Source organism: Eupeodes corollae, chromosome 2 (genome assembly GCF_945859685.1).
Source record: "Eupeodes corollae chromosome 2, idEupCoro1.1, whole genome shotgun sequence".
Taxonomy (NCBI): Eukaryota; Metazoa; Arthropoda; class Insecta; order Diptera; family Syrphidae; genus Eupeodes; species Eupeodes corollae.
In genome coordinates, this window is record NC_079148.1 from 50,252,627 (window position 1) to 50,280,400 (window position 27,774).

Here is a 27,774-nt window from a genome sequence, read left to right on the forward strand (position 1 = left end):
CTACCACCAGATCGGTGAATCGGGGCACTCCCCAAGGTGGAGTCCTTTCGCCTCTTTTATGGAACATGGTAGTAAACGACTTACTTACAACATTGGAAACAGAAGGTTTCAAGGTGATTGCCTACGCTGATGACGTTGCGATATCCGTATCTGGGAAGCACCCCCAAGTTCTCTCGGAACTCCTACAAAATGCCCTAAACAGGCTAACTAAATGGGCTAATCAATGTGGATTGGACGTCAACCCACACAAAACAGAATTAATACTCTTCTCGAGAAGATATAAAATTCCTCAGATTAGCCCACCAAAGATTAAAGGAATACCATTAAGCTTTTCCGACCAAGCTAAATATTTGGGCCTCATTTTAGACAAAAAACTAAATTGGAAGGCAAATATTGATGAAAGAGTCAAAAAGGCTACTGTAGCGCTTTTCACTTGTAAAAAGGCCATAGGATCAAAATGGGGCTTCTCCCCAAAAATAACCCACTGGCTATACACTTCGGTAATCAGGCCGATACTCATTTATGGAGCCGTCGTATGGTGGACCGCACTGGATAAGATGGTAAATCTAAATAAACTCATTAAAGTCCAGCGGTCAGCAGGTATGTGCATCACAGGAGCACTTCGCACAACACCAACTGCAGCACTGGAAGTGCTTTTAAACCTAACACCACTTGACATCTTCTCTAAAAAGGTGGCTGCCAACTCATGTGTAAGGCTTAGAGCCACCTCTCAATGGACCAGTAACAATACTGGACATACAACCATTCTAGATAATTTCAGATCTATCCCAGATCGCTTAGACTATACCACCCCAAAAATGGTATTTGGTAAAAGATTCCATGTGTCCATCCCTTCAAGATCCTCCTGGGAAGAAGAGGGACCCCTGGAAGACGATGCGGTACACTTCTACACTGACGGTTCAAAGACCGATCACGGAGTTGGAAGTGGTATCTTTTCAGAACAACTGAATCTCAGTCTATCCTATAGACTTCCCAATCAATGTAGTGTGTTCCAGGCAGAAGTAATGGCGATAAAAGAAGCACTATCCTGGCTCAAAGAAAACGTTATATCTTGTAAGGATATACGTATCTTCTCGGACAGCCAAGCCGCTCTTAAATCTCTCGCGTCTGTCTCCACAAACTCTCGAACAGTCCACGATTGTCAATCATCTCTGAAGGAGATGACGGAACAGTTTAACATTCACCTCATTTGGGTGCCGGGCCACAGAGACATTCCGGGAAATTGCAAAGCCGATGAGCTCGCCAAAAACGGAACACTTCTGCCTTATGTTAGACAAAAACATAACATAGGAACACCACTTGCTACTTGCAAATATCTTCTCAAGCAATATGCTTTAGAAACAACAAATACTAGATGGTCACGAAGTACCACCTGCCTGGCAACCAAGCAAATATGGCCAAGTATTGACTTAAAACGGTCAAAAGGCTTGATATCACTAAGCAGACAAAGTATAAGCTCTACAATTGGAGTAATAACGGGACACTGCCTCATAGGTAGACATGCTCTGAGGCTAGGGGTCTACACAAATGACTTCTGTAGAAGCTGCATGGACGAGGAGGAAGAGGAAACAGTCCAACACCTTCTATGTACATGTCCAGCACTCTCCATTAGAAGGAATTACTTTCTCGGTAATCCCTTCTTCGATAATACCAGTGAACTGGCAAATATTGACACAAAACGTCTCTCTAACTTTATTAAAAGCACAAAATGGTTTGTTTAAATTCATTACTCCCATGAGTAACCTCATTAGTGGTATCACAATGGACCCTTGAGGTCTACGTGTGTCAATGATATCTAGACAGCCACTCTAACCTAACCTAACCTAAGCATATTGTGTTGTCGTTGTTTTTTAAAAAGTGGCATGGATATGAAACCTTTGTATTTATATAAAGGGAGTGGACATGACTTTCTGGTTATTGTTACAATCCGCCACCAGATGTGCACAAATCGCAAATTAAAAGGTGGAGAGTTTTTTGACGTTTGGAGACCTACACCATTGAGAAATGGGAATCAAATTAAAATGAAATTTTAAAGGTGGCAAGCAATAGAAAAATTATTTGAATATTGTTCGGATTACAGCAGGTGGTAACCTGCTTCTATCCCAAATCTTATTGTGTGTTAATTCAAAATAATGCTTTTTTAAATTTAAGGCTTAGCCACCACTAAGCAACTTAGTTGCCCGAGAGGTTCTGATGTAGAGTTGCTTTCAGTTGCTGACACCAGCGAGTCGACAACTCTTTGGATTATTTAAGACCTGGTCGTATAGAACGCTACCTTTCGCATTCTGTTTTTAAATGTTTAGGCAGGCAGCCTTTTGGGTTCATTTTTGTATTGACTGACTTAAAGGAACTAAATCCAATGTGGAGTATTGGCATAGTTCTTATCTTTTACGTGGCTTAAATCACAACATCTCGTTTAAAAGTTGTAGTGATCAACTTTAAGAAATAACACGGTCAGGAAACTTTTCTTACAAAATTGCGACTGTTTCATTAATTGTTTGACACGTAACGCCACGCACTGCCAACGGCACCGCCACTGAAAAAATAAACTTCGTTCAAATCAATATCAATATCATTCAGCGTAACAGTTGCACTAACCTCATTAATTAAAGTCTGTCCAAAAACTGCACTAAACAATGATGAAAAGGTTTTTATCGAGCCCCAGATGTGAGAATTCTGGACCTTAACTTTCTTCTTAATGTAACTTATCACTAAAGATGATTTCTCAATATAAATCCGGATAATTTTGATGAATTTCAAGAAATCAATCAGAGAAGATACAACGATGTTGGCGATGGTTCTGTTAACAGTAAATTCTAATAACTACAATTCGTTGTTGAAAAGTTTATTGTTTCATTTTTGGTATTGGCGTAACTTTTCGTGTCAAAAAAAGGCATTTCCGAAAGTGACAGCTGTCCGAGTACCAGTCTTATTTTAAAACCTTTTATAATTTGTAAATGGTTGTTAGGTGTTTTCGCCGAAAATAATAACGCCCAAATCCTTAAAAGTCATAGAGCTAAAAATTGCTCACAAATCCCACACATGTCGTAACGCCCGAAAAAAATTTAAAACAAGTAATGCCCAAATTGTAAGTTGTCATTTTACCCAAAAGTATTTTTAATATTGAATCTGGATCATATGACATAGCAACTGGGCTTTGTAACATTTACTGTGGACATTGCGGCGATTATGAGTTCTATTGTTTCTTATTTTTTACCCAAAGGAAGACACTTCGTGTCACATGGATAGAGACAATCTTTTTTATTTTTTTTATTTGCCGATATTTCTTAAATTCTTAAGTTTTTTGGAAGAACCCAAATGTGCAAGGAATGAGATATGTTTTAAGTTTGTATTGCAAGCAACAATGTTTGAATTAGTTGATAAAAACAAGTTTTATGGCGTAATTTCCAAAGAAGGTCATAAAAAGTACCTGGTTTTTCTGTCACATGGACAGGGACAAAATCTAAATTTACCTGTAAGACCCCATTAAAGTAAAGAAAATAACAAAAAATCTAATGGTTTCACTAAATACTGGTTATATTTAATCAACTTAAATAATTTTTAGTAATTTGTTTTGCTTCCTGATTTTTTAATTACTTCAAGTAACCTGTAGTGTATCGAATCTTTGAGTGCTGTCAGATAATTGAGTGAAGTTTGAACACAGGACTGTTTTATTGCTTTAATAATCTCTTCTTTTTTTATAGACTTCAAGACTTTTGTTGAAAGCCATTTAAATAAGTTTTCCATGATGTTCAGGGCAGGTGAATATGACGCCATGATAAATGGTTTACATTTTGTAATTGAATCCAGGCTTTTGTTGAACGTGCGGTTTGTATTGTTGAATTATCTTGTTGGAAGGAAACTGCGGAAAAGCTCGTTCCAGAATCAATTTTTAAGTGATTTCCGTCATTTTAGAGCTTTCAAAATCCAGTTCCATTGTCTTGTAAAAAATAATTGCTCCACATTCCATTACACCGCCTCATTTGCTGTGCCGTTTTTTAAGACAGACTTTTATCTTTCTTAAATCATAAACATAGCAGCAATATCCATCAGATCCGTCCAAATAATTTTTGTTTTTCATTGGAAAAGACGCAGTGTATCACCTTGTTTCTACCTAATTAGATTTGTTGCAAAATTAAGGCACTGACTCTTACGTGCAGCATTCTATGGTGTTTTTTTTCATGTTTTGGTGTCGTATATGCTCTGTGTTCTGAAACACCGAGCAACAGTCGATCTACTATCATTTACCTCAGCTTCAGACTTGAATTTACCAATGAAAAGCCTTGAAATTTAAAGCAGCTCTCATTATAGCCCGCCTTTTCTGAAATGATGTGGCTTTCTTGACTCTTCTCTTTGTCGTTTTTCCACACCTCTTTGGGTCCTTGAGGTAGTCGTATACAACATTTGAACTATTTCTAATTTTGCTGTCTATAAAACGGATGGTTTTGCCCATATTCCTTTAAGCTCGAACTTGGCTTATTTTCTCCTTGGTTAGATCATAACCTCTATCCAAACTTCTTGATTCTATCAAATTAATACTCGTACTAAGCTCCAAAACAATCAGAGTATCCTTTTATCTGATTAAAACACGCTAATAGGTAAATTAAGATCTTGACCCAAACCATGTGCCACAAAAAAAAAACAGGTACTTTTTATGACCTGTTTTGGAAAAACCGCCATAAAGCATGTACTTATCAACTTAATCCAAACATTTTTGCTGGAAATATAAACTTAAAACATACCTCATTCATTCCACATTTGGAAATTCCAAAAAATGTGACACGAAGTTTATAGCGAAAATCATAAAAAGACATAGGTCCAAAAAGAGGAAGGCTGTAAAAATTACCACATTTTTCGTTGGACTTTGAAACGCGTCAATACCCGTGTTTTGTTAGAAAATCTATCCATTGTTTGGTAGGATTTGAATAACACCGATAGAAATTATAGTAGAATCTTACTATGGATGGGATTTGGACATTTATACGAGTCTCGAATGGATTGTATGTGATTTTTTTCTCAAATGTTGGTACGATTGATATTGCATTTGTATCTCGATGGCTGTGTTCATTGAGTAGTTGTGCATTTGGAATTATGTGTTTCCATTCGGAAAAAAATCAATCTAAAACTGTTGATATTATTTTGTTTTGTTAGTGAAAATGGACTAACTGGACTTATTTTGAAAGAGAAAACAGTAGAACAGATATTAAGGTTTCCACTAAAGGTTTATCTTAGTTTAGATTAAATAAATCTTTTTGGTATTTCCATCGCACAAGAAGATTTAAAAATGATTAATTTTGACAGCATTTTCTAAATTCAAATGGTGTTTCGATGTTTCTTATGAAGTGCAAGTGAGATAGTTTGACTCTTATTAAACATTGAAAAACTGAATAGTTCAGCATCATATAAGAATATGCTACCTTCTCCATATGCAATTTTTGTTTTAATTTGATTAAACCAAAATTATATTTTTGTACACAAAAATGCAGAGAATAAACAGACCATAACGCAACCAACCAACAACCAACTTCTCCACACAGGTTTTTCTCCGTAAGTTTTGACTCGACTCCGATCCCCGACCGGAATCGAGACGAATCAAGCTAATTTCAACTCGGTTCAGGTATATAAAGAATTAAGGCGAGCTTCAAGCTCGATTCAACACCACATGTTAATATTGCAGTCTACGAACAAACCCCCTCCTTGAAGCAATTGTTAAATGTTTAACTGGATGTAGCTCTAAGGGTAGGAACTGCAGTAAGAATTGAGGGCGTGATGATACTGTATCCGTGAGTTCGTGTTGAAACCCGCAAGTATGATGTAGATCGAAACGGAGTGATGTCACGGAGAGTGGCCGAAGTTGAGAGGTGGTAGCAGGATTTATTTTAGAAAAACGCATGGCCTCGTTGCTTTTTTTTATAGAATCTCAATTTCCAGATGTTTACTTAAAATTTCTTCTTGATAATTGACCATTTTATTAGTTTTAGTTAGTTTTTTTGCTAAGTTAATTTTAAGTTTTGATTTTCACAATATTTTCTTCTATTTTCGTGTTTGTTTATTATTATTCTTACAGATCTTCTTTCAGTTGTGCCAATTTTTAAATACAAAAATCTGGCTACTTCGGGTCGTTTTGTAAGCAATTTCTCACTGTATTATGTATATGAAATACCAAAAAAAACACACTTAATGTTTACACGCGTTTTAGAAATTGAAAAGAGGCTAATTTTCAAAGTCAACAAAAGCCAAGCATATTTGCTACGCTTTCTTGAATTTCCGAGTTTTTGGGCAATCTAACATTTTCTTTCGTTTAATGTTTGCGTTTTGGTGAGCAAATTCAAAAGTCAAAATGCCGTAGTGCCCGAAATAAACAAACATTTTGTCCGAATGCCCAAATGTTGAAAACCATGGCATCTTTTCGATGATATGTCAATTAGTATTTTGGGCGTTATGATATTTTAACACTGATTCTGGCAATGTAACATTGATTTTGGGCTTTGTGGCATTTTCTTCCGTAAAAAGTGTTGGGTGCTATGCCATTTTTTATTTGGGCGCTACCGTCTTGTGTAAATGCCTATGGCAATTACATATATTCAATTGTCGAAAAATTAATTTCATTTATTTAGGTTCCTTATAATTCAACGTAACAATTAGTGTATCAATTTTTTTCTTGGAAAAGATTATTGGTATGAATACCAATTTTCGAAAAAAAAACTGAACAAAAAAACTTTGTTTGAATTAAAATTACGTTTGTTTTTATTTATTTTCTTCTGTTTTTTTTTACATTACATTTTTCTCGCTTGTTCATTAATAATTTTTATTTTCATTAATATTCTAAGAAAATCTGCTAAATCTTTGAATTTAAATGACTTATTTCTTTCTTATATCTTATATAATAATATTTTATATTTAAATTTTTATGTCATAACAACATGTAAAATTAATTATAAAATTTCAAATATATTATATTTTAAAAACGTTTTCTTTGTTTTCTTTTTGTTAAATTTACGTTTCAATAGTATATATATTTTATTTTTTTTTTCAATAATATTTGTTTCTCATTTTCAATATTTTATTTTTGACTCGATTTTATAAAGATTTTATTTTGTGTTTTATAATGTTTGTTCGTATTGGCATTATTCGACCTACACATTTATAATGTTGTATATAATTTTTGGGATGAATTTTTATTTTTATTTTTAATAATTATAATTTATTTTGGTTGTTGTTCTATTTGTTGCTAAAAATTGCAAATTTACTGTACACATTGAGCTTTGTATGCAACGTTTGTTTTTTCTTTTGTTGTTAAATATTAATTTTTTTTTGTTCAAATCTACAAAATATATCCAATAAACTTTTACGATACACAGTTTCTTTGTTTTTGTAAGTTTTAAATATTTATATAATATTAAAGTTATAACCAAAAAAAAATGTATCACGGCAGTGTCTTGTGTTCTTTTTTTTATATAATTTTACATGTTGTTGTTCTGTAAAAATATTAAAGTTATTTTCTTATGTTTGTCTTCTTGTTTGTTTAAAATTTTTATTTGTTTGTTTGTTTTAAATCTGGGTTTGTCTTTTTGTTGTTTTGTTTTGTTATATTTTGTATAAGTAATATAATAATATTCTTCAAAGTGATTGGTCAATTATTATTATCAAAAAAGTTAATACTCTCTTAAAATAAATAATTAAGTATATAAGAAAAATGTTAACAGCTCTTTTGTCTGTGTGTGTTTTGTTTGTTGATGTTTTTTGTTGTAAAAAGTACAGTCAGAATTATGTTTGTATTTATTTAAGTAAGTCCTATATTTTTAAAGAAAAAGTCGACTTTTGTGTTTTCATTAAAAACAAATTTAATCAAAAATCAGTAGAAGATTATTTATGTTATAAAAACTGCAAATTGTAATAATTCAATAAATTTTAGTTAATACTAATTAATGTGTAAATTAAATGTCAATTATATTGCACTTTAATGGTGTTGTTGCATTTAATAGTTTTTCTTTTATTGAAAATCCTTTAACAACCAATTTGAAATAAAAATAAAATCGACATCAGAGATTGTGTGATTCTACATCGACAATATTTTAATCTATTATAGTAGAAATTGCAATCGTAATAAATTCTACTATAAGACTTTTTGTATATAATAATAATTGTTTTTTAGGTTTTCTTCGAAACTTTAAAAAGTATGTTTCAATTGTGGCAACTTTATTTTACATTTTTTCATATACAAATTTTTTCTTTTTGATTTTGGCCTTAATACTTTCGACTTTTTGTTTTTGTTTTGTAAATTTAGGTGGGTTCTAGCTTCACCTTGTGCATGATGTTTGCTATTGAAAGGACGGTTTAAATGGTTTTGTATTCTTCAAATGTAAAACAAGCTCACATGATAAATTCTTCCAATTGTGTTTAAACTTATGTAACGTTTTTAGGTGCGTTTTCGTTTTTATTTTATTTACTTTGACGAATAAATATAGAATACAAATATTGATTTGAAATTTGTTTACTTACCATATTGTCCATCAATAAATAAAATTTACCATAATTATTTCTGATTGAGGTTAAGAATATTACAATACAAGTGAAATAATGAAGCATCTTACAAAAATTACAAAATTTTGAATATTGTCAAAAGTTTGAAGCAAACATCACACACTTCTGTCAACATTTCCGTTCTTATTAAATATGATTTAAATTCATTTACATATTTTTTAAACTATTGCTTTCGTGTATTTAAATAAATAAAAAACAAAAGTGTATAAGAAATCTTTTGTATAGCTTTTTCTATACTACTTTAATAATTATATTTTTATATTTATGTGAAAGTATAAATTCTAACCATAACTACAATATTCATTTTTATTTAATTTACTCGCATAAGAATTTATTTAAAAAAAATGTGTTCGAAATTTATATTGTTAAACATTTTTAACTCAAGAAAAAAATCTTACAATATTCTTTTTGTAAGTTTTACATCATACAGAATATGAATGTGTTTAGTTTGACATTTAGAGTAAGAAGATTTTAAATGTGATTTGTAGATGGTTTGTGTACTTTTGGTTGGTTTTCATTTCGAAAATGGAAAAAATACTTAAATATCGAATTGGTTATGAAATTTTTGTTTGTTATGGTAGGATGGAAATGTAATGAAATGAATTACTTCAAATTGAACATTTAAAATACAGTTGCGAATGATGTTGACATTAAAAATATTGTAATGATTTGACACATTCATTTAATAATTGCTCCATTTTGAAAATGTCTACCACTTCCTTCAGAGTTAGGGACTGAAACATGAACTACTTTTAGCTTTACTATCTTAGTTAGCATACAAAATTTAAAGAAAAGTGTGGCAGTATATTTCGATACTTACAACTTTCACTTACCGTAATAATTAAAAAAAGGCTTGTGATCTGGCAGCGGGAACTCTCCTAGAGTGAAATTGAAATTCACTTCTACCGCAGATATAGTAAATACCGATTTTACCCTATTCCTGACCAAAAGTCATTTCAAAGAAAATACTATTTTTTTTAAATTCTCCTCCAAAACTTGATTTTTTTTTGGATAAATCCAATTTATATCATTACTAGAAAACTCGTTCAACGCGATTCTTCCATAACTCATGCATGTTCTGTGCTGCTGTGTGTATTTTCTGAAAAGCACTGAAATCAGTCAAGAAATCTTGAGAATTCAAACAAAAGAAATTATCCAATTTTATGTGTTTCTCAACCAATTTTTTGAATTGGAGAAAAATATGGAAATTCGAGCATTCTTGTTGCCAACCAAAAGCACCTTTCTGTGATTTTGTACCCAAGAAATGTATTTCTTACACAGTCATGTCTTTTGCACAAATTTTGAAGTATTAAATTATTAATAGTTTTGGTAAGTTTTGAAAAGAAGAAGAAATGTTCAAGTTTTTGTGCAAAAATGTGAGTAAAAGAAACATTTTGGTTCCTATTGTTACGAGCTTTTGAATAATCAACATTTATTTTGAAATATTGGGTATAAATTTGTTGCCCAATTTTGCTTTTGTTAATTATCAATATATAATTGATAAACATTGACATTCAGCCTTCTAAGACTTCATTAAAGAATCAAAGAAATTTTATTTGATTATTATAGATTTCCTTGTTTTTCGAACAGTTCGCAGTTCTCCTTGCTGGTCAAACTTTGATATCATAATCATATCAGCTATCAATTGATATTTGACATTCTAAATAGTGGATCTTTGATATTATACTCATATCAATTATCAATTAATATTTGACATTCGAAATAGTGGATCTTTGATATTATACTCATATCAATTATCAATTGATATTTGACATTCGAAATAGTGGATCTTTGATATTATACTCATATCAATTATCAATTGATATTTGACATTCGAAATAGTGGATCAAATTTGTATCAGTTCTAAATTCACCAACCAGAATGTATTTTAAAACATGGCTCTGTTGGCAAGCTTCAATTATCAATTGATAGTTGATAAATATTAAAATTGTTTTGTAATTTGAACTGTTCTCAAAATTCTTTACTATAGAAACTTTGATCATCATCGACTATCAATTGATAGTTGACACTCGCAATAGGCTTTATAATTTCTTTCTGATCTGAATACACCAACAAATATGTATTCGAAAACTTGCCCTTCGCTAGTATTAAAAACCAATTGATTTTTGATAAGTATTGAAATTCATCATTTTAAGACTGAAGTCAAAAAACTAAGCAAATTTATTTGATTGCTATACATTTTTTTGTTATTCAAACCGTTTTTTAAAATTCCTATCAAATTGCTTGAATTTGATAGGAATTTGATAACCATCAACTATCAATTAATAGTTAAAACTCACTTTTTCCTTGAAACACACCAAAAAGTATTCATTCGAAAACAATTTTGATTTACACTGGGGTAGGAGCACCCAATCTTTCAAGGAAGGGAAAAACTTCTCAAAAGTTTAAAAACTTAGACGATATATTCACGTAGAAAAGGAAAATAAAATGATGACATTGAATAATGATTTCTATGCGTGTGTATGTACATCGCAGTGTTTCAAAAACACTTGAATATCGAGTGATGTGTGTGTGTGTAAGTCAGTTATAGGTAATGCAATGGTTTTTAATTTTTTTTCATTTCGTAAACAGATTGATATTCATTGATCTATGTTAAAGTTATATTTTAATATATATATTATGTATGTATATATTATTTATATATTGTTAAAGTTTTTTTTTTAATAAATTATTTTTCAAATCTAACACCTATACAGAGTTGGGAACAAGTTTTTTAATTTTTTTTTTAATTTTATTTTTGTATTTATATTTCTGAATTATGTAGGTAAATGTAATGCTTTTTTTTCGATTTGTGAGAATGTTATATAACACTATGTTACCCTTAATTTTAAAAATCTTAACGTTAATATATTTGTTTTTCTTAAAAGATTACGATTTTATGTCGTTTTGTTTTTGTTAATTATAAATAAAAAAATAAGTACACAACAAGTTTTTTTTTATTTTGGTAAATTGTTTTTTTTTTTAGTTTTATTGTAAATAATAAAGTAGGTAACGTTATTAAATATTATAAAATAAATAATTCAATGGTAAATAAATTTTATATATATACTTATATATATTTTTCACTTTTTTTTTCATTATGACTTAGTTTATATACCTTTATGAAGTTGTTGTTGTTGGTTTTAGTTATATAAATATTAAACTTGAATAGATGAACGATATTGGTTTCATTTATTGTTTTTTTTTATTTGTATAAATACTTTATGTTTTTCTCCATTTTATATTTTTGTTGTTCGATTCGAGGGTAGAGTACCTATACTTAAAAAAAAAGACTTGTTGAAATTTCTGTAATCACTCTGTTCCTGTGCATAAATTTGTTATAATATTTTTTGTTTGTTTTATTTTTAGTTCAACTTTTCTTTTTCATTGTCAAATATTATGCTTAGAATTAAATCAGTTTTTTAATTGCGAGAAACAAAAATCAAATGATAGAAAAATATTGAAGTATAGATGGTATGTGTATATATTTTTTTTTTTTTTTTAAACAAAGAAATAAAATGTATTTGGGGTTTGATAAATTATTATAATATACATAATTTTATGTAAGAATCGTAGCAAAGATGTTTGTTGTTTGTTTATTTCTTCAAAATGATTTACTCCAGTCGAGCTTTGTATGTGGTTTTCCAGATTTCAGCAAGTGTAACGGCACTATGGAAGCGATGGAAAATGCAAAGGGGCAGTGTAACACGTTGGATTATTGACCATGGAACGAAGCCGTAGAAATCAAGTTGAACCTTAAAAATAGAAATAAAATTTAATTTAGTTAGTAAACAAGGTTTTTTTTTTATTTTTAAGATATGTATTTTATTTAAAGTAGTTTTAAATGTAAATATAAGAAATTGTATGCTAACGACTCATTGATTTTGTTCATATGATAAAAAAAGTGCGTATACGCCCAATGGCACGTTTATTCTTCTTGTCTGAAAATAATTATATGGTTTCTTCAATTTCAAATTAACCGTTGACCTACGTTTAAAAAAACGACTAATTCTACTTTGACGGGTCGTTTTTGACCCCCGGCTGAATCCTCCGTACGTACATATGATATTTCAGCGCAAGGAAGGAATTCAGCCCATTTGTCCAATAGATTGTGAATAGGTGCAAATTTATCAATTACTCTGTCATTTGATTTTGTCTGCGGTAGGTTGGATCGTCAAAAGGTAGAACTTTCGTAATGTATTGGAAGGTTTCTTAAGATATAATAGCTCTGAAAATTGCCCGAAATTGGCGTCAAACAAGTCCTCAATGCGCTTTGTTTTCGATACGCAAAAAACCAAATCCGTCAATAAAACAAAACCGAAAAAAAAACAACCGAAATTAACAACTTACTTGTAGACAGACACCTGCAAAAATCAAAACCTCAACATATGCATCGTTCATAGTTTTGTGTTTGTCGACAAACTTAAAGCGCCCAAAGTTATTTGGATTTTAGAAAATGATTTTTTCAATATGAGGTGGAAAAAATTGTTGCGATAAATTTTACCACAACAAGTTTCACCTCCCTTGTTGCTAACCACCCTTAACGAATTCTTACTGCGGCCCCAAAATTCTAGAAGAGTTTAGTAGAAACCTGGACCATCAGCCAGTGACCTGCTCTCCTAGTATTTGGGAAAGCAAATTTAACAGGTCTCACCAAACTGTGCGAAAGGATTCCACACCAACGAACTGTGCGACGGTTGGCCCACGTATTGGTGGAATAAGATCATCAAGGCATGAAGACGATACACATGCCCAAAAATGTGTGCAGGAAAGTCACACCATCTGTAACTTAGTATGGCCGAGAGCCCATCATAAAATATTAACGATGAAAAATCACACCAAAAATATTTTTATAACTTTCACTTTAATTATAGGTTTGGCTACCGACCTTCTTCAACAGTACATAAGTAGTTTTTCCTCAACCTAAATGTAGCGCGTGTAGGTTCTCGGTAATGCGAGGAATTCCACACGATTTTCCAGAAAGTCTTGGCTGGAATGGGTTCTAAAGTGAAGATTTGAACTCACTCACAGAACTACGGGGTGATCGCATCACCTTTTTAAAGAGATCGCGTGCGATGAAAGATACCTGGCTTCTCGGTCGCACACCCCAATCTTATGGATGGAGGAAGTTACGGGACCGAGACAGATCGATCACCACGCAAAAGATCCAAAAGGATTGCCTGAGGGCAAGTAGCCGGAAGGGTCAAGCTCGCCATGATGATGGCTACTTTTTTGGATTACGCCCTAAAGCGAAGATTAAGGAAAATCGTGTGAACCAAATTTTTTGAAAAATACGAAATTTTTGTACGATCGTTTTTTTTTAAGTTTAAGTAAGTTAAAGATTTTGTTCTGCTGTGAGGAAATTTGTTGAGGAAGGACTACGGTAGCTGTTGGAGAATGTCAAACAAAGAAGCTAAGTATAGTTTTTTCCTTTGTGTCTTAGAATTTTGCTTTTCTTCTGGTGTCCTTCTGACCTTCACGTCAAATATCTATTTTAACGGTATTACGGGAAGTGGTTTACCGTTTGATTTTTTTGTCTTTTGTCGAAAATTTTCTTGGAGTGATTTTTCTTGGTTGTGTTTCTTTTTTTAAAATTTGTTTAACAATTAATAATTTTCATTGATATTCTTCATACCTTTTTTTTACCGAGATCTGACCTTCTGTCAATCTAAAAATCTCTATTTGCAATTTCGTTGTTATAAAAGATCCTGGTTTTTAATCCCGGCTTTGGCCAAGGTTTTCCAGGCAATAAAAGATAATTTTAATTTACCGTCTGGAAAATAAACCACTCTTTTATTTCATAACTCTGTTTGAAGACTAATTTTTCAGCTTCTGGTTTTGGTAAACTTCCAGTAAAAAGTTTCCTGGCGCCCACTCTAATCAATACGACTTGGAGAAATTCACCTCGTCGTATTTCGATATCATTTTGATATCAATTTCTTTTCAATTTCATTGATTATCTTAATTAATAAAATATTCAACTAATCGAAACCCCCCCTTAAGCTGAGCTACCGTGCTGGCAATACTTTTATTGCTTCCTGTGGTGAATTCTTTCACATGCTTGACATACCCACTGACGTTTCTCATAAATTGTCATAATAACTCTCGCGACACATCGGCGGTGTACAATTCCGATTTGTTTAGTTTTAAATAATTTTAAATAAAAAAGAAACAAGGAATTTAATTCCCGTATATTGTTTAAAAATAATCGGAATTATATTCCGTCCGTCGTTGGGTCGGTACTCCGGTGGAAAAAAATTCACAACAAAATAACAAAAATGAATCCATCAATACATGAGCTCGAGCAATAGCTCGAAAACTTGGGTCGAAAACGACCCTAACGTAGACCTACGGTTAAGTGAAATAAATGCAAATTTTGTATCTTTAAAAATGCGTATACGCCCGATTGTATTTTTTTATTTAGTGTTGTTTTTTGTTAGAGAATATGAAACATTTTTATCTACTAAAAAATATTGATTCAAATGGGTCTTTTGTTTTTGTGTTATGATTTAGAAATTATTTAATAAATATTTCTCTCTGATCTTTTTCCTACTCCAAGTGGTGTGCCACAGGGCTCAATACTCGGCCCGCTTTTATTTTATCTATATATTAATGATTTGTCGTCCCTTGTTTTATATTGTGCATTACAGGCACTCAAGGGATTATTAGTACCCTTTATATGTTTATATTTAAACACAATGCGAGCATTGGGAAAGGAGGGAAGGATTTAAAAGGAAATACTGGTGCACATTGGTTTTAATCAAACATCAAAATGGGAGGGAAAACAGAGTTGGCTAAAGCATTCCACATTCTCTATGTGCGATTTAAGAAAGAATCTTTATACTTGACAGTTCGCCCGAAATTGAGCTCAAGGGTAAACTGATGAGCATTCCTGGAAGTGCGAGTATTACGACTGAATCGTTTAAGGGGTGGAATGCAACTGGCTAGTTCAACAGAACATTGTTTGTAAAAATATCGATAAAACAACGAAAGGCATAAAACATTGCGGCGGTGTTCTAGCAATGTAAATGTTTCGATTATAGTTCTATCGCCTATCAGTTTTAAAGCCCTTTTTTTCTATTCTATCCAAGAGATTTAAACTTGTTTTAGGGGCACCTGCCCAGATATTCGAATTATGTTCAAGCTTTGGACGGATGAAGGCTTTGTAAATTACCGCTAAATCAGAAGGGGTGAAACATATAAACACCTAAGCACCTTCCATAAAAGGTGATCTGTGATAGCTGAGCTTATCATACGATGCCGTTTAAGTTCCACATCCGAAGGACAAGGATGTGAATCCTTAAACAAGTATGAGAAGCTGAGGGTACTGTCGTCGGCGAAACAGGTTAATGGATTACAAGTGGCAGACATAAGATCATTTATGAATATAAGAAAGAGAGTCGGAGACAAAACGGAGCCCTGGGGAACACCTGCGTTTATTTTATGAATTTCAGACTTGTAACCATCCAATACAACTTGTATTGAACGGTTAAAAAGTAATGTATAATCCAACGAAGAATAGAATCATTAATACCAAAAGCATGCATTTTCGATAAGAGAGCTTGGTGCCAAACTCTATCAAATGCTTTTGAAATATCAAGTGCAATAATCTTACTTTCTCCAAAACGATGTAAAGATTTGTTCCACTGTTCGGTGAGATGAACCATGAGATCACCAGTGGACCTATTGCTACGAAAACCACACTGTCTGTCATTAAGAAGCTTCCGTTCTTCGAGATATTTCTTGAGCTGATAATTAATCAGCGTTTCCATGACCTTGGAAGGAAGGGACGTGAGTTCTATTGGACGATAGTTAGAGGGAGAGGAGTATTAGCCTTTTTTAGGAACAGGCTGGACAAATGCTATTTTCCATCCGCTCGGAAAGATACCTGTAGAGTAGGAAAGATGGAAAAGTTTACGCAGTGGTTTTGCCAGCGATGAAGAACACCTCTTCAGAACAATTGGGGAGATACTATCCGGGCCAGCGGATTTGTGTATGTCAAGGTCTTTCAGTACTCTTGCAACTATACGAGTGCGAAAGCAGACTCGTCCCATATAATCATTTACGCTCTCAAGAAAAGGAGGACTCATGACACTTTCTGGTAGCACCAAATTAACAGCAAACTGTGCTGGAAGCAAATTGGCTTTACCAAGTAAGCTTACATAGGGAGTGTCATTGTGGACGAGCGTTGGAACCGAGGATGACGTGGTGTTTCGTACGTTTTTTACAAATGACCAGACATTTTTACTACCTTTGGGACATTGTAGTATTTTTTGCCTTAATTTCTGATCATGCAAAACTTTGGTTCGACGAAGAATATGACCATTACATGTTCATCTAGCTTGTTTGAACTTATTCCGGTTTCCCTCAGTCGGAAACTTACATCTCTGATCCAAATAACCTCTTTACAGCTCGAATCAAACCATGAGTTCTTTTCTCATTCCAAAAAAGAATTAAATTTGTTACCATATCTGCGCTGGAATCCGCGTCGAGGAAGAATCATATCAGTTATGTAATGGGTAAAATGTGTAGCCTTTATACACCTTATGGGCTACTCAGTTCTGCACTGCGCATGCTTCTAGCAAAAACTCTAGTCGCACTAACCCTTCTTTATAGTTGTGGAATATTTTCGCATTGTGATTCCATAAGCAAAAGAAAACTTAATGTCGTATTCAATAATATTGTCCGTTACATTTTTGGTTCACGCAGATATGATAGAATCTCTAATTTCTCAAAGTGTGTTCTTAAAATAAGTCCCGAAAACTGTTTTAATTTTCGCTGCTCTTGACCAATCAACCCCAGTATCTTAGAAATGTTATAATAACTGCCTTATCCCTTAGAACTCGAATTCTAATACAACCACGATATGCATCTCTGCACCCGCCTGTCAGTTGTTTGTATATTCTAAACGTCTAATTTAACCATCATCTTAAAAATGTTGAAAACGTAAGCTTTGAAAACCTTGTAAATTTTAAAATTCTTAAGCTTGCATCTATTTTATAAGACAAAATGTCTTAATGTATATAAGCACTTCATGAATAAAATAAATTGAATTGAGAATTGAAATAAAATAATTTAACTTACGGGATTGGCGAAGACCTTTTGAGCTTCAAACGTATAAATGGCAAACATAGAAACATTACAAATAAGCAAAAATGTAACAATTTGTCGTCCTGGTTTGCTGCGATCATGTTCAGGCAAATGTACTCGACGCCTAGAAACATCAGCAATAAATAACAATTGTAATACAACTTGAAATACAGCTCCAATGCCAGTGATCATGACTAGAAGATTTGGTTCACTTTCCAGTGCTTTCAATGAACCAGCAATAACGCTAAAAACTGAGTACGTAAACAGACCAAAAGCCGAAATGCGAAGTAGAATGTCATTCAGATTACTTTGTTCCTCACAACGGAATTTCAATGATTTCACCCTGAAATTTAAAAAAATAAACAATTTTAATTAAAACATTCAACATTAAAATATATATGATGTATATATATGTCGAATTTACCTTATAAAACCAATAATGATGGCAAGAACCGCAAATGCCATCAGAGCACAATGACTAGCGTCAGCGAGATAAATTGCCAACAACGAAAATTGTGGATGACGCACGAGGACAAAGAACAATATCAAACAAATCAGCGAACCAACCAAGAGCAAAAGTCCAAAGAAGAGACCCTTTGATGAGCCAACACAATCTACACGTCCTGACCGGGCTTGTTGGGCCATGGCGACTGCTCGGCGTGACAACATAACTTCCAGACGGTGTTCTAGGTCTTCGTCGTTCATATGTCTGGGGTAGCGTCCGATATGCTTCCACATTACATACAACACCACGGCTCCAATCAGAGAGTATTCAATGATAAAGGGATACAAATACGGTGCTGAGTCATAGACAATGGTTCCCATTATGTCCACACGTCCACAGGCGGTTGAGTTCAGAGTTCCAATGCTGGACGAGAGTGCTGCTGGGTAGATATTGTCTAAGCTCTCGATGGCGTCAATTGGAACAACAGGTTCGGGATGCGAGATGCCAGAAAAGGTCTGATAGCTGTTCTCAAGACCACCAAATAAGTTGTTCATAAGAACACCGTTTTCAGTCGAGGACGCCGATGGAGTAGACGAAGTTAAAGCTGAGAAGAATGATGCCAAACTGCTTGAAGGTGTATGGAAAGTAGTCAAGCTCGGCGTGCTGCTCTCTCCGGTTGTAGCATCGAATACATGGGATGGAACTACTGTCGATTGGAAAAGGTGTGTAGCTGGAGCTTCAGTTGTTGTTGTTGTTGTGGTTGATGTAGTCGAAGTAGTGGTGGTCGAGGTAATAAATTTCTTGAGTTTTCGTGCCATTGTTGTGCTGGCCCACGCCAAAGCAGCTGTTGTCGATGGCAATTCGGTGGTGGTAGTTTGTGTTGTCGATGGTGTGCTAGTGGTGGGAGTTGAGCCTCTAGCTGTAGTCATCATTTCAATATTATCTGCTGTCAGTCCTCGAGTAACACCCTCGGCTGTGGCTCGAACCATCTTTGAAAGAACGTTTTGTGAATGGGCTGAAGTATCGGTGTCGATCATTTCGAAGTCATCGTTTGGCCCAATGTGGGTTCTGAGGACAGTTCCGGCATGTCGCAGAGTGTGACGTCGAATCGATTCGAGGATAATTGAATCCTCCGGGGTTAGTCCTCGACGCTGATGGTAGATTGTGATTTCATGCAGAGATTCCTTGACCATGGTTCGAATCCAGACGCAAATGTTGGTAGCAACAACGTGCATCAAACCAAAACGAGCTATTACCTTAAAGCGATGGATGTTGAGCTGTAAAAAGAAATATTTTTTTTTCAAAATTAGGTTAAACATTAAAACATATACCGTTTTACTTACTCTAGCATTCATAAATATGAAGTACATCTGCATGAATGTGAAGACCATTTGCAACAATGGATTCACTCCGATCAGAATGTGGTGGCATGGCGACTCGAATGGGATCTCGAAGAAGGAACCAAACTCAAGGCCAATATAAATCATTGCTCCAAGTCCGAAAGCTAAAATAAAAATTATTTAAAAAAAAAACGTAAGCCTTTCGCATTTATTTAAATAATTCAAATAAGTGTATGTACCAATTGCACCAACACGAAGAAAGAAGCTACCATGGGTGGGATCACTGTGGGTTGTTTTTCGTTTGCGGACATTCTTTGGTGTGACGGCAGCTTCAACTTCGGCCTGTGAATCCTTTTTGGTATAAAAATGTAATTTTTTGTTGTTGTGTTAAAATATCAAAACTAATTTCCTGTTTTTCATATACTCCTTATAAAAAGTAGGTACATATATTTATTATTATGTATTTTTTTTAAATTTTAAAATGTGTTATAATATCGATGAATATGATGTGATTCTGGTTAGGTTGTGTATGATACATCAGGAATACATTTTGATTTCGTATAAAAATATATTATAAGCAACCAGAAACTGTGATATGTTCAATGCGGTGGTTCTGATATGCAGGGGTGTTTTTATATCTTTTCTAAACATTATTTTCTAATGTGGGATGATTTTTGGTGGAGGAAATTACATTTACGAGTATACAATAATAATACTTAAGGCATTGAGTTATAAGATCCCGTTCATTCAGAAAGTTCTGGAAGATTATCAGAGGTTAATTAAGTGTCAATATTTGTCGGCTTAATTCTTGGAAATGTATACAAATGTTTCTTGAGAGTATGGCGAAGGAAACCAATACGTTTGTTCGTCAAATTATGTTGCTAGTCCTTCAGTCTTCGAAATTTTATAATTTTCTGCTTAATTTTATAGATTTTGCTATTAATTTAATCTAATTCTGAAATCTAACGAATTTTGTTAGATCAATTAATTATTTCTCCTGAAGAGGTGCAAAATTTCACTTCTTAGAATTTTTACCAGAAATTTCAAGAGAGAAATAAATACGAACATTTCTAAATACTCAAAGAAAAAGTTTTTCAAAAAAGTGATAATTTCATGTAACATCTAAAATCAATTGTAAATTAAATATTAGGATTTTACCGCCGTAAAAATTCAACATTTTAACAATTGAACAATTGAAAATTAAAGCTTTGAGAAAAAATATTGCATTTACCATATATTTTTAAAATTTTAACTATTGCTGAGAAGATAGTGAATTTTTGATTTCTTGAACAATGTTTATGTACGAAAAAATTTGGTACACACATTACTACTAAATTCGAATAAGAATGTGTCTTCAGCAGACACATACTTAAAACTACTGAAATGTCTTCAAGAAACTTTGGAAATTGTCTAACGTGTACAATTTTCTAAACTTTGATATTTTGTAAACTGTTTTTTTTTTTTTTTTTTGTCTTTAAAATTCAAGAATTAAGCATTAAGCTTCCTAATTGACAAACTTCAAAATATTTCAAAGTGTGAAAGCATAAATCAGAAATTACTACCAACAAAAGTCAAACATTTCATCTTCAAATGTCCCATAGCAAGGAAATAAAAATAGCTACAATTTATCTTCTCTGAAGACTTGTAGCAACCATATAATTCACAGTAGCTCTATGCAGCTCATATTATATGGAATCTCGATTTATTCGAGAAAATATGCGTCAAGACAAGGTGTAATGGTCATCTTCTGATAAGCCCAACCATTGCATCGGGGCGAAACGCATATTTGAACACCATGCTGGTTTATTTTTATATTCATTTTTCATGATTTTAAATCATATTTATTAAATTAAACGGTGTTCAGGAAATAACGATTGGACTGTTAACAGTCAAACATTTCATCTACCAACAAGAGGTTCATTGCATTTTTGATAATCTATTTGAATTAAGGTTCTAAGACTTCAAAATACCTTAGAAACTTTTAAAAGTACAAATTTATTTTGAAAACCGTGGCTCTTTTTTTCATACTTTTCACTTTTGGAATGCATAAGTTAATACACAAAACTGTCGTATTTGAAGTGATGATAATTCTCAAGTGTATGTTTAGACACATAAGTTTTTTTGTTTTAAAATTGTTCTTATAAATTTAAGAATCAAGCATTTAGCTTCCTTATTGACAAATTTCAAAATATTTAGAGTTACAAATATTTTATAAAGCGAAAGCATAAATCAGAAATAACTACCAACAAGGGTTTTATTGCATTTTTTTTTTAAATTTATTTTTAATTAATGTTTTAAGACCTCAAAATACCATAGAAACTTTTCAAAAAACTGTCGTTTAGACACATTTGCATCTACAAAAACTGACCGTTTCGCAGATTAATTGAACAACAATGATGTGCAGGAGCTGTGTTTTCAATTTGAAATCTGCAGCGTGTCACACAGCTTGTGCTAGAATTGATTTATTATAGGAAAAGTTTGGGAACCGCATTGTTTAACGTTACGGACCCGTTAATCATGTAATTTAACACTACTTTACTACTTTGTTATAGGAAATGTGAAGTCGCAGTAAACACCGATAAGCGATAATCCCAAAAGGATTGACCAATTGGAGGAGTTGTAACGCTGAATTCGAAAGGCTAATTTGAGAAAGCAGTTTTCATGTCTTACACTGTAAGTCTGTAACCATCACCACCCAGGTAATACGTTCGGGCTGGCCATGACGGTCATATGCCAGAAATCATATTTAAATAATAATGCCAGAAGATTATCTTTCAATATTTCAAATAATGTAAATTTTATGGCAATTTGAAAAAATCATCCATTTCAAAATTCAATGTGTCATAAAAACACCTTTTATAAAGTTGGATCCTTTCAAATAAAATTTAATTTCCTATATATACTTTCAAAGCTTGAATTATGAAACTCAATGAGAAGCATTATATTATATTTGCTAACCTCAAACTTAAAATCAATCTCCTACGGTCAAATAATCTGACATAAACCAGCATCGATTTTCATAACTCTTAATTTAACCAAATTTTTAAAGATACGTTTTCAAAAACAAAACAACATGCGGTTTCAAAATTACAAAACACCAAATCACAATATAATAATTATTATTAAGCAAACTTTAAATACATCACATACCCAGAGTTAGTAAAGGTAAAATAATAAAAAGAATACAAAAAAGTAGACCACAATATTGCACACAAACTGATTGAAAATTAGGTTTCAGGTCTTTAAGCAATTAGACAGATTGGTACGTCAAAAGCCGTCAACAATATCGGTGAAGCGTTTTTTTTTTCTTCATTTCAGATACTCTATGTTGAGCTTGAGCTTCTTTATGTGCCGCATATGGATTAGAACAAAGCTGTCACAAGTAACACATTACACCAAAAATATACACACACATTAATATGCTATGCATGTATCATATTATTAGCAAGCAGATAGTAATAGAAATTCACACCATTCGCTAAATGTGGCTTTATATAGGCAGGCAAGAGGTACCTAACCTATACTGCAATTATATTGCAAACCTTGGTTAGACAAATATATTACTTAATATTATTTTTAAAGAGGAAAAGTTATTAAGATTTCTTACATTGTTAGATCAAAATACAAAAAAAAGAAGTATTATAAAAATATCATATCAATGTTGCTGAACACACAATAGAATTATTATAGATTAGTTACAGTTATGCGACACCACATAAGGTAATGGTTTTTAGTTAGACAGGAAAATTCATTAGTTTGAAAAGAAGAATAAGGTTTTTGAGAAACTCTTAGAAGATGATGACTAGGAAACATTTTTTTTTTTAAATCTATTTTAAGAAAATATTTGTATTTATTTAAGAAAATCAACTAATAAAAATAGTATATTGGTAATAAAGGAGAACATATTTTAATAATGTTACTTTTTCAACATTACAAACGCGTTTTTTCAGCTATGAAATTATTGCAAACGATAAAAATAAAGGAATTTTGTAAATAAACACTTTTTGCTGCTTACAAAATTTGAAAAAGTCTCGTTCTCAGAAGGGAAAATACTACCTTAAAGGTATCAAAGTGAAGAACTTATATTATGAATACAAATTTGATGAAATTGATTAACACTGATCTTGTCAGTATTTTGAGTTTCATAATTTCAAAACATTAAAACAGATTCTATTTACAAAGTCTTTTACAAATTGTTAGACTTTGAAAAATGTTTAAATTTTTAATTGGTCTACAGGGTAACGTTAGTGGTAATCAAGTAATAGTTTTTCTGGGGGTTTTGATTGTTTTAGTTTGAATCTGAATCAAAATCAATCTATCACGTCAGGATTTTGAGACACAGCTTTTTATAATTCTAAAAAAAACCTCATGGAAATACTGTACAAGATCCAAATGACCCAGGAGCTCAAAGTTCATGACCATAGACAACGCCAGCGTTTGTTCGCTGACTGTGCTTGGAATCCTTTGAAAGAGGACCCCAATTTTGGCCGAAAAATCATCTTTAGTGACGAGGCGCATTTTTGGACGAATCGTGGTGTAAACAAGCTATATTGCCGTATATGGGACGAACCTACCAAACCGCGTACACCAGGTGATTGCGATATATGTATATATGATAATGTATCCTCAAAAAGTTAGGCGTTCGGTTCGGATTTCGGGAATGGTTCCAACTTTTTGAAAACGACGTTAGTGACGCCATCATCGTCAACAGCGAACGCTACATAAATATGATAACTCATTTATTATGGCAAAAATTTAACCATATGGACCAAGACGACATGTGGTTCCAACAGGACGGTGCACAATGCCACACACAGCAAACGCAACGATTGACATTTTCCATAAAGGATTTAAGGTTGTATTATAAAGATCTTTAAATAATCTTATACAGTAATATACTTAGAAGTTCGTTTGTTTTGATATTAATTTTAGAGTAATTTTAAAATTTTTTTTAGAGTAGATTATAATAATTTATAATAATATATATAATAATTCTTTGGCTGAGATCGAATTTTTGGTCTGTATACATCCACATTAATTTTAGCACACCAGCTGTTTTGGAATTGAATGAAACCTAAGTAGTAGGTGAAGATTCCGATCCTGCTGCAATTTGTATTCATGGCTATTGCTTGGTGCCATTATTCTTCTTACACCATGGTCTCCCCATATTTATTAAAATGATGTTGCATATCAACTTTTACCACAATACGGTCATTGAACTAACTCCCTTTTTAATTTCATGTGGGTAAAACTTTCCGTGAATAAGCACATCATTCACTATTGTTTTCTTTATCGGAGCCCAAACCTGGACAGAGTTTCAACTTCTCAGAAATTTGATGCTCTGTCTGACTCCATACAAAGAATTGTCTCCATGTATCTTCAAACTGTTCACAATTCTTCGTGGCTTCGCCATTCGGGCCAGACAACGCCTGAAGGAATGTGCGCTGAGATTTTTACTGAGTTTAACCATCTTACTCAGCTTTTCAATGAGCCTACTCGTATATCAGACTTTAACGGCCGAGTAGAAAATCCACTTGACTTGTTTCTCACTTCTGATCGCCTCTAGGCACATCGTAATATCTGCTGATTTCTCGTGTCAAACAAATCCAGTTAAAGAAAGAGCTACAAAGAGAACCTTTTGGCAGTACGAGAAAGCCAACTGAGACGGTCTCAATAATTTCTTCATGATCTTTAACTGGTCGCTATGCTTCCTCGGCAGCGAGCGCGACGTAGACTCCAGTGCAGAAATGGTTTCTAGTATGATATACCTGGGAATTTAAACGTTTATCCCGAATAGGATTAAAAGTATTAAACCCAAGGTTAAATCATGCTTGGATTCGAGCTGCAAAGAGGTTATCAAGGAGAAAGAGGTGAGCTTCCGGTGTTTTAAAGCCAAACCCAACTAAGGAAAATCGGAAACATTTTAAGCAAGCCAAGAAGGCCTGCAACGCCTATATTCGAAGAACAAAATTTTTACATGACAAAAAATTACGGCGAAAAATACTGCAATGTCCCAACTGCAGTAAGAATTGTTGGTCATGTGTAAAAAACATGAGGAATTCTTCCTCTTCTGCGGTCCCTACACTTGCTTTCAATGACACTCCTTTAATTATCTCTATTGATGAAGCCTACTTATTTGCAAGGAAGTTCGCCGAAAACTCTACCAGTTTTCGACGTCATGGCACCCCCAGTTCTTGAACGTGTAAATGATTCTATAGGACCAATCTTTTTTCGTACTCGAACTGTGGCAAAAGTTCTTAAAGATCTTAACATTTATAAATCCGCAATTATATTCTGATTGGGATTGTTCAGCCAATCCCAAAAAAAACCCGAATGTTCTTCTCCCACAAATTACCTTCTTTCTAAGGTCATGGAAACGCTGATAAATTATAAACTTAAGAAATATCTTGAGGGACGGAAGCTTCTTAATGACCGGCAATACTGCTTTCGTAGCAATATGTCCACTGGTGATCTCATGGTTCATCTCACCGAACAGTGGAACAAACCTTTACATAGTTTTGGAGAAAGTAAGATTATTGCACTTGCTCTCTTATCGAAAATGCGTGCTTTCGGTATCGATGAATCTCTTCTTCGTTGGATTAGAAATTTTCTTTCTTTCTTTCTTTCGAAACGTTCAATACAAGTTGTTTTATATGGATTCAAGTCTGAAACTCATAAAATAAATGCTGGTGTGCCCCAGGGCTCCGTTTTGTCTCCGACACTCTTCCTCATTCTTATTAATGATCTCATGTCTGCTACTTCTAATCCAATACATTGTTTCGCTGACGATAGCACTCTAAGCTTTTCATATTCATTTCCAGACTCACAACCCTGCTCTTCGGATGTGGAACTGCAACGGCAAAATATGATAAACTCATTAAATTCCGACTTCCGGGGAATAAAAAATCGTGTGAAATTTATTGCTTCGAAAACGCAATGCTGTCTTGCATCGTTAAAGCGAGATAAGTCCTCTTTGGACTATCTATGAGTGGCACTTGCATCAACGAAACGGAAAATCTTGACATCCTCGGAATGTTCCACCACCACCACCTTTTGTGGAGCGATCACATACGCGATGTTGCCAAAAATGCCGCTAGATGTCTACGTTTTGTGAGACGTTGCAAGAAATGTTTCGCTCCGTCTGATGTGGCTACAATTTACAAACATATATATGTGTCCAAAACTTGAATTTAACTCCCATCTCTGGGCTGGTGCTCCAGTAACTTATTTAAGCCTCTTGAACAGTATTCCAAAAAGAGCTTTTAAAATGATTGGTGACATTTACATTATCAACTCGTTTACTTCACTCGAACATCGACGCAAGGTTTCTTGCCTCACCCTTTTTTACCGTTATTTTAACGGACTATGCTCTAGTGAAATAGTTGCATTCCTCCCCTTAAACAATTTAACTGTAATACCCGCGCTTCTAGGAATGCCCATCAGTTTACCCTTGAGCCCAACTTCGGCCGTAAAATGAAGTACAGAGATTCTTTTTTTCGCCGTACTACGGGAATGTGAAACGCCTTGCCACGGTCTACCTTTCCCTGTCATTGCAATGTTCAGAAATTTAAACCCTGAAGACAATTTACGAAAAAAAAATCAAGAATGAACGAAACTAGATTATAAATTAAATTTTCACTAAAAAAAATAACGCAGTCGAAACCAAAACGCATCTTAGTTGAACGAGAACGAGTCAAGACTGTAATTTTTATATTTAAACGAGTCTAGAAAAAACATCTTTGAGTTGTTCATCTTGACTAAATTTAAAGTATGTGTTTAAATTCTGGGCCGTTAAATTTATTATTGGATTTGTTCATTGGCTGTATTCATATGCAAAGTTCTTGAGAACGCTGAAGTCTACTTTCAATTAACCAAGAGTTATGAACTTTTGACATCCAATGCAATGCAAATATTTAAATCATGCATTTTGGAACGAAAAACAATTTTCAATATAAGCCTCAATATAAATTTCTCAAACAAAGCTAAAAAGAACGTTTTAGACAGAAGCTTTTAACAATGTTTGTGGTTGTGTTTTGTTTCCTTTATACGATTTTTATCGTTGTTTCTGAAAGATTATTTTTAATAATTTCTAAAAATAGATTTATTTTTGTAAAGAAAATGGGAAATAGTACAATCATCTTCTAAGCATCCTTGTTTTCTAAAGTAGTTTGTAGTTTTTTTTGTAATTTAATTGCAAAACACTCAATTAATGGCATACCTGACTTAATAGCGACTGCCGAACCAAATCACGTTTCTTGATCGGAAATCGTTCCTGTGTGTGTATGTGTTTTTTTATATATGTTTTTGTATTAATTATGTTGATTTGTATTTAGT

At 33.1% G+C, this 27,774-nt stretch overlaps 1 protein-coding gene across 11 annotated transcripts in view; it reads right to left on the bottom strand.

The window, feature by feature from the left end:
* Nucleotides 1-10,945: 10,945 nt before the first annotated feature.
* LOC129944589 (proton channel OtopLc) overlaps nucleotides 10,946-27,774 on the bottom strand; it is a 124,168-nt gene continuing 107,339 nt past the window's right edge. For 9 of the 11 annotated variants that reach the window (XM_056054121.1, XM_056054122.1, XM_056054120.1 and 6 more), the window contains 6 exons: nucleotides 27,659-27,712; nucleotides 19,680-19,791; nucleotides 19,444-19,604; nucleotides 18,080-19,377; nucleotides 17,650-17,998; nucleotides 10,946-12,320 (listed from right to left, as the gene is read on the bottom strand). In XM_056054121.1, the coding sequence (XP_055910096.1) occupies nucleotides 12,180-12,320; nucleotides 17,650-17,998; nucleotides 18,080-19,377; nucleotides 19,444-19,604; nucleotides 19,680-19,791; nucleotides 27,659-27,712 (2,115 nt within the window). In that variant the 3' untranslated portion in view covers nucleotides 10,946-12,179. The remainder of the gene's footprint in view (nucleotides 12,321-17,649; nucleotides 17,999-18,079; nucleotides 19,378-19,443; nucleotides 19,605-19,679; nucleotides 19,792-27,658; nucleotides 27,713-27,774) is intronic. The other 2 variants (XM_056054123.1, XM_056054129.1) reach the window with 1 other exon arrangement.